This window comes from Pituophis catenifer, unplaced genomic scaffold (genome assembly GCF_029215685.1).
Source record: "Pituophis catenifer annectens isolate HBS135680 unplaced genomic scaffold, rPitCat1.0.hap2 SCAF_7, whole genome shotgun sequence".
NCBI classification, from domain to species: Eukaryota; Metazoa; Chordata; class Lepidosauria; order Squamata; family Colubridae; genus Pituophis; species Pituophis catenifer.
The window spans coordinates 59880790-59896616 of NW_027256887.1; the positions used below are offsets into that span (position 1 = coordinate 59880790).

At 34.8% G+C, this 15827-nt stretch overlaps 1 protein-coding gene and 1 long non-coding RNA gene across 2 annotated transcripts; one reads left to right on the top strand and one right to left on the bottom strand.

Annotated features, from left to right (window-relative positions):
* Nucleotides 1-932: 932 nt before the first annotated feature.
* PHF5A (PHD finger protein 5A) lies at nt 933-8970 on the top strand. The gene is made up of 4 exons (XM_070947945.1): nt 933-1205; nt 3091-3114; nt 6296-6462; nt 8327-8970. The coding sequence occupies exons 1-4, from the start codon at nt 1154-1156 to the stop codon at nt 8414-8416; spliced, it is 333 nt and encodes a 110-aa protein (XP_070804046.1). The 5' UTR covers nt 933-1153; the 3' UTR covers nt 8417-8970.
* On the bottom strand, nt 6543-13520 carry LOC139319895 (uncharacterized). The gene is made up of 3 exons (XR_011600654.1): nt 13272-13520; nt 6781-6993; nt 6543-6655 (listed from the first exon to the last, which is right to left on the bottom strand). It is a non-coding gene; the product is annotated as an uncharacterized lncRNA (long non-coding RNA).
* Between the last annotated feature and the right edge of the window lie 2307 nt (nt 13521-15827).

Consider the following 15827-nt stretch of genomic DNA (forward strand, 5'->3'; position numbering starts at 1 on the left):
TTTAATTTATATACAGAAATACCTTGCCCTGAGTTCAGTGGAGCTTGTTCCCTAGTAAGTGGATTGTATTCTTAAAGGCAACCTGATTTAATTATGACAGTCCTGCAATTTGCAATGTAATCTGTTAAGTGCATTAAGTAAAACTACATTGGCTGCAATTAACATCAAAAGAGGGAGTGCTTGGTACACGAGAGAACAGACACTATAGAATTAAAAGATGATAAAGTAAAAGCTATAAAATTGGAAAACTAAAAATTGAAAAGCTATAGGTTAACTAAGATTTAACTTTTAATTAAAAATCAGAGTGAGGAGTAAAATTATATGCTGCAACAATATTAGTTATAAAATTAAGTAACTAGAAACAGCAATATAATAGAGCACATCACGTGTGATCAGCCTGATTATTCTAGCTGGACGTGAACATCCAGATTTTTTTTTTAACGTTATTGTGCAGAATTTGGCAGCAGTTTGTGTTATGTTAAAGTCATAAATGTAGTGATCAGAAAGGTTTTGAAGGATGCACATGAAAAGTCCTGCAATTAAGCGTTAGACATGGGACTGCTATAGACTCCGATTCCCCCTCACCACCCAAGCTTTTTTAGGATTAAATAAAAAGTAATTCACTTACTCCTTTCAAGGCGAGCCTAGCCTTTAACTGCATGCTGGCTCCTAAAACTACGAATTACAGGTCGATACTTTGTTCTTTATTCCTTTCAAATGTTTAAACGCTTTTAAAAATGCTTGTTTAGATGCACGATTACTTGTATTTAATATAATCTGCATTTTATAATTCTTACAAATTAAAAAAAAACGGCTCTGACTATTTCTTTCGTGACTTTTTATATAAATCCATCTACAATACAGGGTAACTACACGATCAGTGACGGTAGATATAAGGGGCGGGCTTTTTCAGGTCCTAGAAGAGAGAGCGATACAATTTAATAATAAGTTAAAACTTCATATTCTCCTTCTTTATCTAAATTGTTAGTTCTACAGTATTTTAAAGCTCGAAGCAAGAGGACGTACTTTTCTTTCGCTAAGAGAGGAAGCCCTCCGCTTAATTCGCAGGGCTTCTATCGTCCTTTGGGACCTGAAGAGTGGAGGTCACGGGTAAAACGTCGTTAACAACGGCGCGAGACGGGAACCTGAGGTGATGGCTAAACATCATCCAGATTTAATCTTCTGCCGCAAACAGGCGGGAGTGGGTGAGTAGTCCGTTACAGAGAGGGCGAGTATTGCTCTGCAGCCCATACCTGAAAGAGTTTCGTTTAAAAGATGGCGGGCGGGACGGAGAAAAGTAATTATGAACGATGCACGGTAGCCATTCAAGTTGATTTCAGTTACTCGTTCCCAACCAACATGCTGGGCAATTCTGCCATGTTTAATGGCATGTGCTATGTAGCTAAAAGCTTTTTGTAAGTCTGGCGGCTGTACAAATTTAATAAATAATATTTTTTGTAATATTAAAATAAAATGGGTGAGTTTAGGCCAGTCATTCTCTCAACTCAGAACAACCTCACAGTTGGTGGTGGTGGTTATGGGGAAAATAGGAGGGAGTACTACCGGTATGTATGTTCGCTGCCTCTTGAGATACTTATAAAGTAATAAAGGTGAGGTAAATAAAACCATCACCCATTTTCAGGGCCAATGGTTCCATCATGTAAAAGTAAAGTGCCCGAAATGGGCAAACTGAAGAATTTGGGCAATATAATGATAAAGGGAGGGTCTGAATTAGAGCATTCTGAAATTGTTCCATTGTATTGTGTTAGAATTCTCCTTGAAGTCTTTTACAATCAAATATCTAAGATTTCTGAGGAATGTGTAATTTAAGTGGATGGCAGGCACTGAAATAAACCAAGAGGAAGAGAAAAATGAGTTGAGCCAGAAAAATATTTTTTTCTTTTTTATTGTTGGCACTTGGAAAACTTCCTTGTCTGCTTTCCTTTTTCAGAATGGACTGGAAGGTTGATAAGCAATGACTGGGTTGGACATTGGATTAAGTAGAATGTTACGAACATTATGCCCTTTTATTTGTATATCAAATATACAAATTTGTATATCATTGTTAATATCCTAGGCCAGATGCCCATTCTTTTCTTAAACTTCCCCAAAAAGTGTATATCAGAAGATTCCCTAATTTTTGACAATTCAATCTAACAAAATTAAAATCTAACTACTAATTACAAGAAAGTAGCCTTTCAAATCTTTGCCTCTTTTGTGCATCCAGTTAATTATGACTTATTCAATAAATGCTTATATAGCATGATATATGTAACCTGGATCAGTTAAGAAATCTTCAAACACAAGTTTTTTTTCATATACATACATATATATAAATAGTTCACTGCTGATTTTCTTCAATAGCTTGTTAAGGAGAACATTTTTACTTACTATTTTAAATGGATATAGCAAAAAAAAAATTTTTTTTTTAATTTACTGGCAACAAAATCCTCTAATCTACAGTTGTGAAATTCTGGCCTCTCCTTTTTGTTCACAAGCAGAGCAATGAAGCTTATGTATCTATATGCTTCTGGTGATGTGTGAAAAGCTGGCATTATATAGAATCCCTAGGAAATCTATAGAATGCGTGAACTATTTGTTGCACCAATGAAAGCTAGAATGGCATTTTAGTGAGAATGTTTTATACTTTGCCGGTTTGCCTTTTGGCATTGCATTGAATGCTTAGGAAATATGTGAAATATTAAGTTCATATTTCGACATTCCATTTTTAGCATTCTATAGATTTCCTAGACATTCTATAAAATACCTAATTTCATACATTGACAGTAATATATAAGTATGAGCAGTGTGGTGGCCTAATGGTGAAGACACTTGCCTCCCGCTTGTTAACTGTCTTAACAACATAAATTTTGGCCTCAATTGTGATCATAATTTGAGGATTACCTGTATGTCACTACCAATCTCTGACTTAGTGGAACATAAACCTTCACTACTGTCTTTAAAAATCATGCTTATGTCACTTCACATATGCATGAATATTAGCATAATAAAGGGAATGCATAATATTTAAATTGATGTTTTGTTTTGAACTCTGAATATCAATATGACTTTTATTTTTTGCTGTTGCAGCTATTGGGAGACTATGTGAAAAATGTAAGTATAGTTTCATACATATTTGTTGTGAATTCATGCCAGAATTGTTCACTAATTGACTAAAATATCAACATCTTTATTTTGTGAATATAATTAATTTCCTGGAATAATTTAAGTTAAAATCATTAGTGTTCTTAAAAGTTTGAATTTCATTTCCAAAAGCTGTTTTGATGCATGCAGAGTGCAGTTAAAACCTATCTGCAAATTTTAAAAACAATTCTGAGATCATATGGCATCTGCAAGAGGTTGTCTAAAGCTCTTTTCATGTGCAAGTAAATTCTATATGTAGATACCCTTTGGAACTAAATTTCATATATATAGCTGTATTATTGCACTTTGAATAGACTTGTGACATACCTGACCAGCAACTCCTTCGACCTAAATCAGGAAACTTGTTCGATTTGGTAGTGTTTCCAAAAAGCTAGATAGTTAATTAAAATATGAGAGTAGCCAAAACATTTTATAATTTGAAAATAAAATATTAGAAAGAATGAAATATGAAGGGGGAGTGTGATTCTTCAGGTAACCTGTCACCAAATACTAAGAGCTTCATTAACTCTTTGAATTGAACCTGAAAATGGTATAGAAAACTATGTAGGTGACAAGGTAATAACATTAAATGAAAGTGTTTGCCATTTCCAGTTGATAACTTCCTGTGACTGTACTTTAAATCAGCTTTTTCTGAATTGTTTTTCAAAGATGGGCTGATAGATAACCATAATATGATCAGAAGATAAAGCATAGCAAATCTGTGTCTACAAATGTGAGAAGCAACAAAAACGTTCATCTACAACGTATATGAAAGCTGTTGTTAGCATCAAATGATAGCTTAGAAATATTTGGCTGAATCAGCCCACAGTTGTCACTCTTAATACTGTATACGATATCAAATATATTGCTGGTCCTTTCAGACAAGCCAGAATATATGCAACATATTTACCAAAGACAACTATGGAAAGACCCCTCTGCAAAGGAAAATTGGGCCAAGAAAGGCTTACAAACATACACATAATTTCTGTGCCAACTTTCCTACAGATAAAGAGATAGCAAAGTATTTAATTAATTTCAGATAGTTTACAACATTTATTGTGAAGAATTTTTTAAAATAATGCTGCTAGTGGCATGACATGCAGTTTTCCTTGACTATAAGGTAGGGATAAGTAATATTTCAGTGGATATAGGAGGATGCATTATCTTTTTTTTTTTTTTAATTTGATTTATATTCCGCCCTTCTCCGGAGACTCAGGGCAGCTTACAATGTGCTAAGCAATAGCCTTCTTTTGTATATTTATACAAAGTCAGCTTATTGCCCCCACAACTGGGTCCTCAATTTACCTATCTTAGAAAGGATGGAAGGCTGAGTCAACCTTAAGCCTGGCGAGATTCGAACCTGCAGTAATTGCAGGCAGCTGGTCTTAATTTAACATTATTCAAATGGTAGCCAAAGGTATCATCCTGACATACTGATGGATAGGTCTGCTGTTTCTGTGGTGGTTGTTTTTAGGTGTGTTAAACTATTCTCAAAAGTAATATATCTATTTCAGCCATCTTTATTTTTTAGATATAGCTGGCAAATATTGATAGTGAAATTCTAGGTACCAAATGACTTCAAAAAGGGATCTAAGGTCTGCATGCTGTATACAGTGCTGAATACTTGCCATTATGAGGCAGAAGCAATAGTGCAAGTTAGTACAGTATAGACTAGGAAAATATGGATAGAGAAATCTAGTTGTTATACTTCCTCATGATCAATTGCTTCGTGCCACACTAATGTAAACCAATAATTTTATTCCTTCTGGAAACTAGAAATTGAATGCTGGTGGCAAGATTTTGAGCAGAGGAATTATAGTTTTTCCCATCCAATAAAAATGGAACTGAACTGCAAAAAGAAGTCACTTGTTCTTTCAGTAGGAATAAACTTACATGAATTAGGGCACAGATAATGTGAATCTATCTCTTCATTGGTAGGTATTTCTAAATCTATTTATATGGTCCAGTGCTTGTCATTGTCTTATTTATATTTTACTGCATTCATTGATGTGTATTATCAAGTTCATTTTCAACTTCTAATCACCACATAGATTTTTCGATAACAATCTGTCTCCATCCTGATGTTTCAGATCTTCCAACTGCACTCATCGCCACTTTAACGGAGTCTCTTCACCTTGCTGTTGGTCATGCTCTTCTTTCCTTCAACCTTTCTCAATATCAGGCCCTTCTCTAGGAAGCTAGGTCTTTGCATAATGTGGCCAGAGTAGAATAATTTGAGCCAGGTCATTTTGTGCCTTGAGTGAGAACTCTGGATTGATTTGTTTGATGATCCATGTGTTTGTTTTTTTGGCTAACCATAGTATTCTCTGGAATCTTCTTCAACACCAAAGTTAAAAATGTCGATGTCCCTCTTATCCCACTTCTTCAACATTCAACGTTCACTTCCATAATGGATCACTGGGAGTTTATTTACATTGCTTGCCCAGTACTGATCTTTATAGAGACATTACAGCATGTGTATATCTTTTCCATGTCTGCTCTACCAAGTTTTAGTTCCTTACAGTTGATTGTTGATTCTAAAAGGTGCTATCCATCATTTCAATACCTTTCATTGACTTCTGTTCATTCTGTGAGATTCCACCCCCCCCCCGCTCTGACTTCAGTGATGTGTTTCTAAATTGCTTTGTTAGAATTGCCTAAATGCTACTTGTCTTTTCAGCATTTCTTTTGTATAAATGAATAAATAGTTTATAAACTCTTGAGTTTTTTTATCCTAAAAATTATTGTAAGCTTATATTGACAAAATATTATTTTGGATTGATTCATTCTATTTGTTTATGCCCAAACTTGATAGTGCTTTCTAAAAGAAAGAAAAAGGTTAGAGTTGGTTAAAGAGGATTCTTTCCCCATACACTACAAAATGGTAGTTTGATTAAAGATATGGTGAAAGTCACTTACCATATATGCCAGTTGCCTTTTGCAACTTTTAAATGCAGTCTGCAAGGTGATATATTTATATTTTGGATGTTAAAAATCCACTGCAAACATGTAAGGTGGAAGAAAAAGGTCCAGTGACTACCTTTAAAATACATTCCCTATGTAATCAGTTGGACTACAGCTTCACTTTGTTTGAATGTTATCTTCTGTATATCTCTTGTCTCAAGTAAAATGTGTACACTTTTGTTCTCAGGTGATGGTAAATGTGTTATCTGCGACTCTTATGTACGGCCTTGTACACTGGTGCGCATTTGTGATGAGTGCAACTATGGCTCTTATCAAGGACGTTGTGTGATATGTGGGGGTCCTGGAGTCTCTGATGCTTATTACTGCAAGGAATGTACTATTCAGGAAAAAGATGTAAGTTTTTTTTTTAAAATTATTTTTATCCTTTTAAACATATGTACATACATACAGTGCATTCAGAAAGTATTGAGACCCCCTTCACTTTTGTCAATTTTGTTATGCTTCAGCCTGATTCTATAGTTGCTGAAATTCATTTTTGTCCTCAGTACTCCATAATGACAAAGTGAAAACAGAATTTTAGAAATGGCTGTAAAAAAAAAACAAAAAACGGAAATATTACATTGGCATAAGTATTCAGACCTTCACTCAGTACCTTTGGCAGCAATTACAGCCTCGAGTCTTTTTGGGTATGGCGCGACAAGCTTTGCACACCTGGATTGGAGGATTTTCTGCCACTCTTCCTTGCAAATCCTCTCAAGCTGAATCTGTAGACAGGCATTTTCAGGTCCCTCCAGACATGTTCAATAGGGTTCAAGTCAGGGCTCCGGCTGGGCCACTCTAGGACATTCACAGAATTGTCCCTAAGCCACTCCTGTGTTGTCATGTTGGAAAGTGAACCTTCAGCCCAGTCTTAGGTCTTCAAAGCTGTGAAACAGGTTTTAATTAAAGATATCCCTGTACTTTGCTCCATTCAGCTTTCCCTCAACCCTGACCAGTTTCCCTGCTGCTGAAAAACACCCCCACAGCATGATGCTGCCACCACCAAGCTTCACTGTTAGGATGATATTGGGAAGGTGATAAGCAGTGGCTGGTTTCCTTCAGACACAACTTTTAGAGGCAAACAGTTTGATCTTGATTTCATCAGACCAGAGATACTTGTTTTTCAGAGTCAGAGTCCGTCAGGTGCTTTTTTGCAAACTCTAAGCAGGCTTTCATGTGTTTTGCACTGAGGAAAGGCTTCCATCTAACCATTCTGCCATAAAGCCCAGATTGGTGGAGGGCTGTAGTGATCGTTGTCCCATCTCTACACAGGATCTCTGGTGCTCAGTCAGAGTCACCATCGCATTCTTGGTCACCCCTCTTACTAAGGCCCTTCCTCCACCAATTGCTCAGTTTGACTGGGCAACCAGTTCTTGGAACAGTCCTGATTGTGCCAAATATCTTCCATTTGAGAATTGTGGAGCCCATTGTACTGCTAGAACCTTCAGTGCAGCAGAAATTTTATTGTAGCCTTCCCCAGATCTGTGACTTGCAATAATCCTATCTCTGAGCTCTGCAGGTAGTTCCTTTGATCTCATGGCTTTTGCTCTGCTACAGTATGCATTGTCAGCTGTGACAGCTTCTATAGAGAAGTATGTGTCTTCCCAAATCATACCCAATCAATTTAATTTACCACAGGTTGACTCCAATCAAAATATAGAAACATGTCAGCAACATATTAGTACATCTGCCATATACTATCTCTTACTTAAAAAAAAAAACCTGTACTTTGAATGTATTATATCCATTCACTTATACCTTTTTGTTGTCTATGCCTGCTTCATTGTTTTTATTTGTCTGTTGTTATTTCAAATTCAGTGTTCCTGAGTTTCAGGATAGTGCTATTCAAATAATGCACCTTTTGTGCAATTACAATTGATTGTAGAATTTTATGGAGAAATTGCATTGAAACAAATCCTACCCTTTTGTATTTCTATGCTAGTCTCATCAAATTTAGCGACAGCCTGCTTTTCTGTAAGTACTTTGTAAGACTGCAGTCTGGAATGTAAAATACTATCTCTTAATTTGATATTAGGAATGGGACATAATTATCCATAGGCAGTATATGGGTTAATACAGGACAAAAAATCTCTCATTCTCGCACACATACATACACACAGACACATATTCTATTGGAATTGTGATATACTATGATTATTCCTTTTGGAATCTATTAGGCTTAGCTTGTTCTAACTGTTTGACTTTTGCATCATTCCAGCGAGATGGCTGTCCCAAGATAGTCAATTTGGGGAGTTCAAAAACAGATCTCTTTTATGAGCGAAAGAAATATGGCTTCAAGAAAAGATGATCCCATCTCCACTGTGAAAGTACTCCTGAAAAATTTTGGACTTCATTTTTATAGGAAAGCAATTAAATGTATTTTGTTTCAATTCTAATAATTTGATGGAAAATATTGCTTACTAAAAATTATTGTCATTTTTCAATGAAAACAAATATTGAGTTAAATATTGTAATTTGAATCACTAAGTAAGTAAACTGGAATTCAGACCATGGATCTTGATAGACATAGGTCTTTTTTCTGATATAATTCTTTCATTGTATATTAGGTCAAACCCAAGGTTTTCTCAAGAATTTGATTAGCTGTTCTTTCAGTGTTATGGTGGATTATACCACAATAAAGTTTTTTTATAGCCTTCTAATGGAAACTTTCATATTTCTTGATCTTGGGTTGGCATATATTTGATTGTTATTTTTTGTTATCAGGGAGATAAATTAAGGCATAAATTGGTACTGGTAGTTTAACATCCATAACAATAAGGGGTTATAAACAGTAATCTAGAATTGCTCAGTAACTGAGACAACATACAAGCTGAATAAATCAATAAAGAACATTTGGCATTACCCTAACTTGTGTTTCTTGCATCAGTACAATATATTTATACCATAAAACAATTTTTTTTCTATGAAAGTTTATTTGCCCTTTGAGACATACTCAATTATTCATTTGCTTATTGTTCAGCAAAGGGGAAATAATATAGTATCTGAAATTCCAGGTGCAAATCACAAGAAGCAGAATTTAAAAAGTTGGGTGTGCATCTTTTTTTTGTGCGATAGCCATCCTATTTACAAAATCATCCACAAATCCAAAATGTCACCTGTTATTATCAGCTATCAAATCACAGCCAAATTTTACATATGTTGTAGTCCGTTTAGAAAAAAGCATATGGTAGTTATAGAAACTTTAAACACAAAGGTAATAAAATACGTATTCACAAATCAAGTTTAAGAAAGGAAATAACCTCACATCCTCCTAATCCTTTTCTCAGGCATTCTTAAGGTTTTTAGAAAGACATAATTTTCAAATGCTTTTATTCACTTCCAGTGTATTTAATGATTTAAGCATATAAGCTCATACTGCAGACTTGTTACTCAAATGGTGTTTTGGAATAGAATATAACCATGTGATTTACTTAACTACATGATTAGGCTGTAATGTGGCAGTGAATCAGTTCACTGTATTTCAGCCTCCCTCAAAACAAATATTTTAATATACCTGTTTAGGAAATAGTAAAGAGAAGATTGGGGATCATAAATTATTTTTAATAATCTTTTGGTTCTTAAAATATGCAAATTGCAACCAATTTGGTATTTTTAACACTATTATTCTAGGAAGAAGTTTATCATTCTAATTGGATACCATTTTATTCATATGGATGTAAATGGAGGAACATGTACTGTACAAGGATCTTTCAAGGGGTGGAGTGGAGCTCCTTTACAGAATGTAAATTTTATTATTATCACAATATTCCCTAATGGACTGCATTACTTCAGTCCAAATGAGTGAATAATCATCAGTAATCTTTGCTAGGACATAAATATAGAAAGCAGGAATATACCACAAAGTAAGCCAAATGTGAAGTTTCCGAAAGAAACTTCATTTCTACCCCATACAACCTGAACCATATCTTAAGCCCATTTGTATCTATTAACTCCCTCTCCTTCCCCTGCCCTCAGGGTATATTTGTTTACCTTCATTCCTTTTTATGGTCATTATAAAATATAATAATTTTGTGGATTAGCTCTGAAATAAGATTACCCATTCTAAAAACTTTTTGTATTTCTATTGTGTGTATTTTGTGATCATACAATAAGTAGAAATATATAAAAATACTAAACAGAAGCACCAGTTATCAGGCTGGAAATTTTGGAACTTTCATTCATCACATAATTTATGCATCTGGACTATAGAAATGTCCCTAGTTTCTTTGGCCTTTACATCAGGCAAGTGACAAAAGATTATTTTTTAAAAAGTAGAAGTATATAGAAACTTGTCATCTCATCATGAACTAATACTGTACCTAAAAATTCTGTAGCAAGTTTAAGCTAGAATTTAGTGCAATGAGATTACATAGGTATTATAAAACAGACATTAAGGATACCACGTTTCTTTGTAGGGCTTTAGTCATAATTCGAATGGAAGTACCAAGTCCATGGAGCATGTTAAAATATGTGGAATGATAAAGAAGTGATCTGGAGAAAACAATCTTGTCAGGTGTCTACTGTAACTAATGGGCATTAGCAAAACAGCAATTTTCTTTTCCTACAATTCTCATTCATTGCAGTGGGGATATGCAAGACATATTTTGTATACATTGGGTTCCTTTCTCAATATATGCTTGTACATATAGTGGTTCTGTATAAAAAGACTGTACAACTGCCTGAAAATTGCAGTATTTGCCCAGACCAGGATGGAATCATAACTATTAAGCTTGGGCTAGATCATGAGAGCAGACATGAAAAGACCTATTAGTAATTATCTGAATCATGTGCATATAATGGTTATATGGTTAGCTTAAATTCAGATGTCGTCTCATTTGTTTCTGAAATCTTGCCTACAAAGGGTTTTCAGAACAATAACTGTCTAATCAATTAAATCTTTCTAACAAGGGAATGAAGCACTGAATCACCTGAACTAGATTAACATAAAACCTAATGTACTGATTGGAATAATTTCTTGTCCTAGTGAGAACTGCTTCTTCTGTTACAATTGGTCATACCTCCATAGGACTACAAATGTCTAAACTGCAAAATCCTCTGCAATTAATAACATATTCCTGTTATATTGTATTTTGCATCTCAAAGTGACATAATGTGCTTCTTGGCACCTTTCATTTGACAGGCAGGAAAAAACTCATTTCCTTTGGGTTTAAATGTCAGCTGATGAGAAGAATGATGGATGATGAATGAGTGCTAATTACAACTAATTATAGACTGACTAATCTTTCCTGGTATTAAAACTACTATGATAGAAGGGTGTTTGTTATTGTTTTCTTTCACATTTTTCTTCTAATTGTTCAATAGATGCCATTTGATGTGATTACTGAATTTTCTAGACTGCTTTTACAATCTGTATCAGACTTCCATTTTGGGCTGGAATTTTATAGACAATAAGTGATTCTGTGTTACTGGTAAATACTAGTAACTATTAACATGTCTGGATTTAAATCTTTATTAATACATTCCTATTGTTTCATATTATTTAGAAATGACTATACTGAAATACCTGAAAATTTAACATATTGGAATTTTACAGCAGTTTGCTTCCAATAAAAAAGGAATTAATGGATTTATTAATATACAATTGCTTATGAATTTACTACTACCATCTGTCTTCCTAATTAACTAGTTCTAATATAAATATAAATATAAATATGGTGGACTATTACATAGCAATGAGTTATCTACTTGAAAAAAATATGCATTCCTAATGATTGATCTGCATTCTTAAATTCCTTGGAATAAGAATCAATGGCTTTTTCACATAAACAATTTTAGTCTCAAGTACTGTGACAGCTGGATTTGAAAAAGGGCCTTCGATGTGTCTTTTTAAAGATAAGGGATGCTATCTGAGCTCCATTAATTTAGGAGAATAATTATGGATTGCAATTTTAATTACATTACTTTTCTATGTCTAGAAAAAGAAATATTATTTTAGGAGTGTAATTACGGATTGCAATTTTAATTACATTACTTTTCTATGTCTAGAAAAGGAAATATTCTTATGATTGAACAAATGACCTTTTAACATCAATTTAACTTCACTATTCATCAAATACAGCTGCGGAGCACAGAAAAACAAATTATTTTATTTATTTTTTGCATTTCTAAACTGCCCTTCAAAGAGGGCCTCTTATTTTATTAACATTTTATGCCTTTTAGTGGCCAGTCACATTAAATGTCTTAAATTTTAAAACATCATTTTAAGAATATAGGACACTGACACTATATAGTTATGTTTCAATTCATTCTAATCAAACTGTTGTCCAGTATTCAGCAATCTATAGGTATTTCAGTGTTTAACCATATGTACTCTATCATTACGCCTTTCAGTTTAACTACTGTACTCTTGTACAATACATTGATTTGATTTGGGCTTCAAAGGAAGAATAGTTAAATATTAAATTTTTAATGCAATTGGAGAAAATGTTTTTACTGTGTCTATTTTTATTTTATTCAAAAACAAGGTTAAAATACAACTCCAAAAAATGTAAAAAAAGATCAAAAACCCCACAAACCCAATCAAGACGCTAAAAAAGAAAAAAAGTGCATCAAAAAACCCTGAACGCATATTACACCCCCCCCCCCATTGAATACTGTTTAATATATTACTACGACATTGATTCTTGGGAATAAATTGGAAAAAAATGTTAAGTGCGCTTGTAGATCTTGGGATTTTCAGTGAGTACTTTTTAACATTTAGTTTCAATTAAAAATAAGTGTTCAAAAACTAGATTTAGATTTAAGACCTATTTTGGAAAGAAAAAAAAAGCTTTGCTTTAAATACTAGATGGGATAGCTGGGTCATTTATTCAATGCTCGTAATTATCACAAAAGAATAGTACAATATTCTTATAGTACAATAGTACAATAAGCTGACTTTGTATAAAATATACAAAAGAATGAAGGCTATTGCTTAACGCATTGTAAGCCGCTCTGAGTCTCCGGAGAAGGCCGGCATATAAATCAAATTAAAAAATAAAAAATATATATAATTGAAGAATTTTGTCCCGAACATAACAGCTAGGCTATTCAACTAAACACCCTTAATCTATGAGCTATGCCAACAAATAGGATTAACTGAACTGAGCTCCATGTTCTTTAGCATTAGAAAATAAGTGAATAAGATTCTGAAACCAACTCACAAATGCTCTAGTATGAAAATGTCTTTGAAGAAAAATAAAGACGTTAGTCAATAGAAGCTGATAAAACACCGTGTTGCCTTCCTTTTGAACAGCGGAGCTTCACGTTTTTATCCAGTTGCTTTTTATTTGAGAATGCCGAGGCCGCTTTTTTTAATTAAAAACTACACTTCCCATGAACCTCCTTCGAACCGTCCAAATTTTTCTTGCATACGTAGGAAAATCTTTTAGCCACTGGTTAAATCAAATGGCCAATCTGCAGAACCCCTCATACCTTTAGCCAATCGGAAGGCTGTTGCTATCATGGTGCTGTTATTTTTAGAACTGCGTGAGCTTCTACGCCTTGCAGGCTGTTCTCCCGAGTTCTCTGCTTGCGTCTGAAGTTACGTTGACGAGGATGATGCACCGGCGCACTGGTGAGAAAGTAGTCCCTAATCATGCGCATTCACAGTTCAGCCAAGGGAAACATACTTCATGAATAGTTAAAATGCCATCTGACAGCCGTGTCTTGTGAGGTTTTGTTTAGGGGATGTGAGGTGATTTGCATATCCTTCAGCATCTGCGAGACGAAAATAAGCAGCAAAATATGTGCGCTGAGCTTAAATATGCGGGCTGCGGATTTTAAGCGAAGGAGTAAGCGAGAAGATCGGAGGCCTACGCGGAACCTTAATTCCTCGACAATGTATTGTTTTGAACAGGTCCGCGAGCGATAGGAGCGCAAACGACGAAGTTGAGGGATCATCGAAACGAAGACGCTTAACTGTCTGCCTTAAAATTAAACTGACCGACTGGGAAACGCACACATATTGCGCTTCGGTAAATGTTGCTAGTTTTTGTAGACAATACGGCTGTCTCCAAAACAAGAAGGCTGGCTCTATCCCGCTCTGTGCCAGGTGAGACGGTCCTCCCGCCGTGAACACCACCCTCCCCACCTACGGACCACCACCAGCCCTTCTCTAAGGGAAAGTTCAAAGTCTGCTTCACCAGATCTTTATTAAGAAAGTTCAGGCCTCAACAAAATAGGATGTGTTACCATCAAACACACAGCAACCAGCCAGTGGTTACTAGAGTACCCTTGGAATTTTGCCTTGTCTCAGAGAAATTAACAATGGGCAAGTTTAGGAAGGTCTGTTGGGACTGACTTCAGGCAGGGGTAAAACAGACATGCTTTTTTTCCTGATATGTACACTATGTAGTCAACTTCCATTTGTTTAGTGACAATTCGACGATAGTGAAAACAATGACTTTGGACAATTTTTCACATTCATGAGGGTTGCAGCATCCCCATGATCATATCGTCAAAATTCAGACATTGGACATGTCCTGGGGTTATGTGATCACCTTTTGTGACCTTCTGAAAAAGTCAATGGGGAAGCTAGATTCACTCAACAGCTGTGTTACTAACTTAACAGCTGCACTGACTCTTTAACAATTATGGCAAGAAAAATCCGTAAAATGGGGCAAAACTCACTTAACTGCTTAGCAATGGAAATTTTGGGCTCAATTATGGTTGCAAGTCCAGGATTACCTTTGTATATCTGCATATATATTGTTTAAACAGGTGTCCTTTTGTGCAGAACTTTCTCAGAAATAGGGTAAAAGTAGGGTTTGCTTATAGGTGTTTGTCACATGCAGATATCAGAAACTGAGGAAGGTTTTGGAAAAGCTTGAAATTCTACACAATATTGGCTACATTGTAAGAGGAGAGTTATATATAGTTTATAGTAACAAAAACTCTGACTTTTACCTTTTATTAAAAAGCATAAGATTGTTTCAAAACCATACATATAGGTAATTTTCCTTTAGACAGGTAACTAACAGAAATAGGCACTGGTACCTAAAGAAGTACATGAGAAGAACACTGATCATTATGACTGATAAAGAATATTTGTAGCTCAGGTTTGAAATGAGGGGTCCTTGGTGCTCTATGAATTTGGGGTTTTTTTTGTAGACTGTTCATTACCTCAACTAGGTAACATCATATGACCCATATTTCATTGGGTAATGTATCTGCAAGAAAACAACCAAGCTCACACAGCACCAAGGACCCTTTCTTATGACTGAATTAAGCCACTTGCTTCTGCTTGCATAGTCTTATTTTACCATTTAAAATAATCTTAATACTAATATATTAAATATTTTTGGAAGTTACAGTAGCATGAGTAAATTTAGGAATTTACCTCTTCAAGGAACTTGAATAAACTTTAAACATTTAGGAATAACCTCTTCAAGGAACTTGAATAAATTCTAGTATGTACATCATTGTAATCTATCTTGCATATATTTAGGGCAATAGCATGCCATCTTTTAGCATTGTTGCTTATATTTCTGAGACATCATTTAAGGATCTAAATATGAATGGATAACGAGTAGCTGAAAGAATGTTTTGTATTTAATACTGCAGTTTATTAATGAGGCAGGCTTCTGCAAAGTTTTCATTCCTATGCATTTGTGCATTAAGATCAGCGTTCAGAAGATTGCATTTTATATGCAAGGCAGTAGGAAGTTACCATAAACCCATTTATAGTATTTGTGTGTCTAATGCTGGGTTGTTTTTGA

Bases quoted from the DNA above. Each gene is read 5' to 3' on its own strand.
- PHF5A (XM_070947945.1), top strand. From the start codon at position 1,154: ATGGCTAAACATCATCCAGATTTAATCTTCTGCCGCAAACAGGCGGGA. The intron at 1,206-3,090 runs GTGAGTAGTCCG...TTGCTGTTGCAG, and splicing joins CCGCAAACAGGCGGGAGTGG to CTATTGGGAGACTATGTGAA. The intron at 6,463-8,326 runs GTAAGTTTTTTT...GCATCATTCCAG, and splicing joins GTACTATTCAGGAAAAAGAT to CGAGATGGCTGTCCCAAGAT.